This window comes from Mandrillus leucophaeus, unplaced genomic scaffold (assembly GCF_000951045.1).
Source record: "Mandrillus leucophaeus isolate KB7577 unplaced genomic scaffold, Mleu.le_1.0 Scaffold653, whole genome shotgun sequence".
Taxonomy (NCBI): Eukaryota; Metazoa; Chordata; class Mammalia; order Primates; family Cercopithecidae; genus Mandrillus; species Mandrillus leucophaeus.
This window is the reverse complement of record NW_012107064.1, coordinates 47,228-49,061: the sequence shown is the minus strand read 5'-3', so window position 1 is coordinate 49,061 and position 1,834 is coordinate 47,228. Positions and strand designations below refer to the sequence as shown.

Below are 1,834 nucleotides of genomic sequence, written 5' to 3'. Positions count from 1 at the left end.
AATTTTCATATTGAGGAGTCTTGGGTTTTTTGAAATACATAAATAATGCTTAGATTATAAATTCTTATCTTTTCTAGATTATAAATTATCTTCTCAAAAAATTTGAAACACAAGGGGAAAAAAGATGAGCAAAATTCATTTTTGCATCATAAGATATACAACACGTATTAATGGAGTTTTAGCGTTTAGAAACAAGTCTGCGAGCTGCACACAGGCATCAGGTGCTCCAGAATTACTAGAGAATACGTAACCATACAGCTTCCCCTCTGTCCCCTGTCTGTGCTATGGGGTCCTTGTTTAAAGGGAATAGAAAGAGCTACTTTTTTGTTTTTGTTTCTTTTTGTTTTATTTTTGCTTATAGAGTTCTGATGGGAGAAATCAAACAATCCTCATCTCTAGACCTATGTTTTATAAACAGACCAAGCATACCTGAACTTGAGGGAAAAATATGACTTCTCGGGGGGAGTTTTCTGGGGTACTTCTGGCAACTCGGGCTGTAACCAACCAAAGAGTCGTTCCCTCTGGGACATGAACCGCGAGCATTCACAGCTTCCTAGGTTTCACCTCTAGCCAGCAAGGAGAGAACACAGTGCCTGAAGTTGAATTTGTCTAAGGGGCTGGTTTGGCAGATCCTATACACTCATTGCCTATAACTGGGCAGGGCTGTTTTAAGAAATGAAAACTATTATTCCCTACAAAAAGTCCTTCTTATGCCCATGGAAACAGAAACAAGTCTGAACCATTTTTTTTTTTTTCCTAGTTTCTGGCTTTAGAAGATTTTTCCGTTAGTACAAAAGATGCAGGGAGAAAAGGTCAATTGAGACCTCCTCAAGCCAGTAACCGCCTCCCCGTGAGCATCCTCCAGAGGGCGCTCTGCACATCAGGGTTTCTGAGGCTGTAGATGATGGGGTTCAGCATGGGATTGATGACAGTGTTGAAAATTCCAACAGCTTTATCCTTGTCTGAAAGCTTGGTTGAACCTAGTCGCATATAGTTAAAGATACCTGAACCATAGAATATGACCACCACAGTGAGGTGGGAGCCACACGTGGAGAAGGCTTTCTTCCTGCCCTCTGCAGAGCGAATTTGCAGGACTGCAGCAGCCACGTGGATATAGGAGATGACAATGAGAGCCATGGGGGTGCCTGCCATTATAAAACCCACAGCAAAAAGCAGCAGCTCATTGAGTTGGGTACTGGAGCAGGAGAGCTGGAAGAGCTGTGGGAGGTCACAGTAGAAGTGATTGATCACATTGGGGCCACAGAAGTTGAGCATGGACATGGCCACAGTGTGGGTCAGTGCATTGGTGAAGGCACAAGCCCAGGACGCAGCCACCAACATCCTCTGGACTGTCTGACTCATGCGGGTGCTGTAGGTGAGGGGCCGGCAGATGGCCAGGAATCGGTCATAGGCCATGGCGGTCAGCAGGAAGCAGTCCACTCCAACGAACAGATGGAAGAAGAAGAGTTGGGTAAGGCAGGCCCCGTAGGGAACTGCACGCTTGTGGGACAGGAGACGACTCAGTACTGAGGGAACAGTGACGCTGATGCACCCAACATCCAGCACTGATAGGTTCCCCAGGAAGAAGTACATGGGGGTGTGGAGTTTGGGCTCCACCAAGACGGCTGCCAGGATGCTGAGGTTGCCTCCGACCGTGACCAGGTAGGCAAAGAGGAAGAGCACAAAGACAACTGGCTGCAGCCCTGGCGCCTCCACCAAGCCCAGCAGGATGAACTCAGCAATGGCTGTTCCATTGGCCCCAGATTCTGGCTGCATGAGTTCCTGCAAAGAAACATCCAAGGAGGAAAATCATCACTCCTCCCAATAATTTATT

General features: G+C 46.8%; 1 protein-coding gene across 1 annotated transcript in view; it reads right to left on the bottom strand.

The window, feature by feature from the left end:
- Positions 1–828: 828 nt before the first annotated feature.
- Positions 829–1,834, bottom strand: part of LOC105554655 (olfactory receptor 3A1) — a 33,406-nt gene continuing 32,400 nt past the window's right edge. Inside the window, exon 2 of the mRNA XM_012001211.1 lies at positions 829–1,782. Coding sequence (XP_011856601.1) covers positions 829–1,776 — 948 coding nt within the window. The 5' untranslated portion in view covers positions 1,777–1,782. The remainder of the gene's footprint in view (positions 1,783–1,834) is intronic.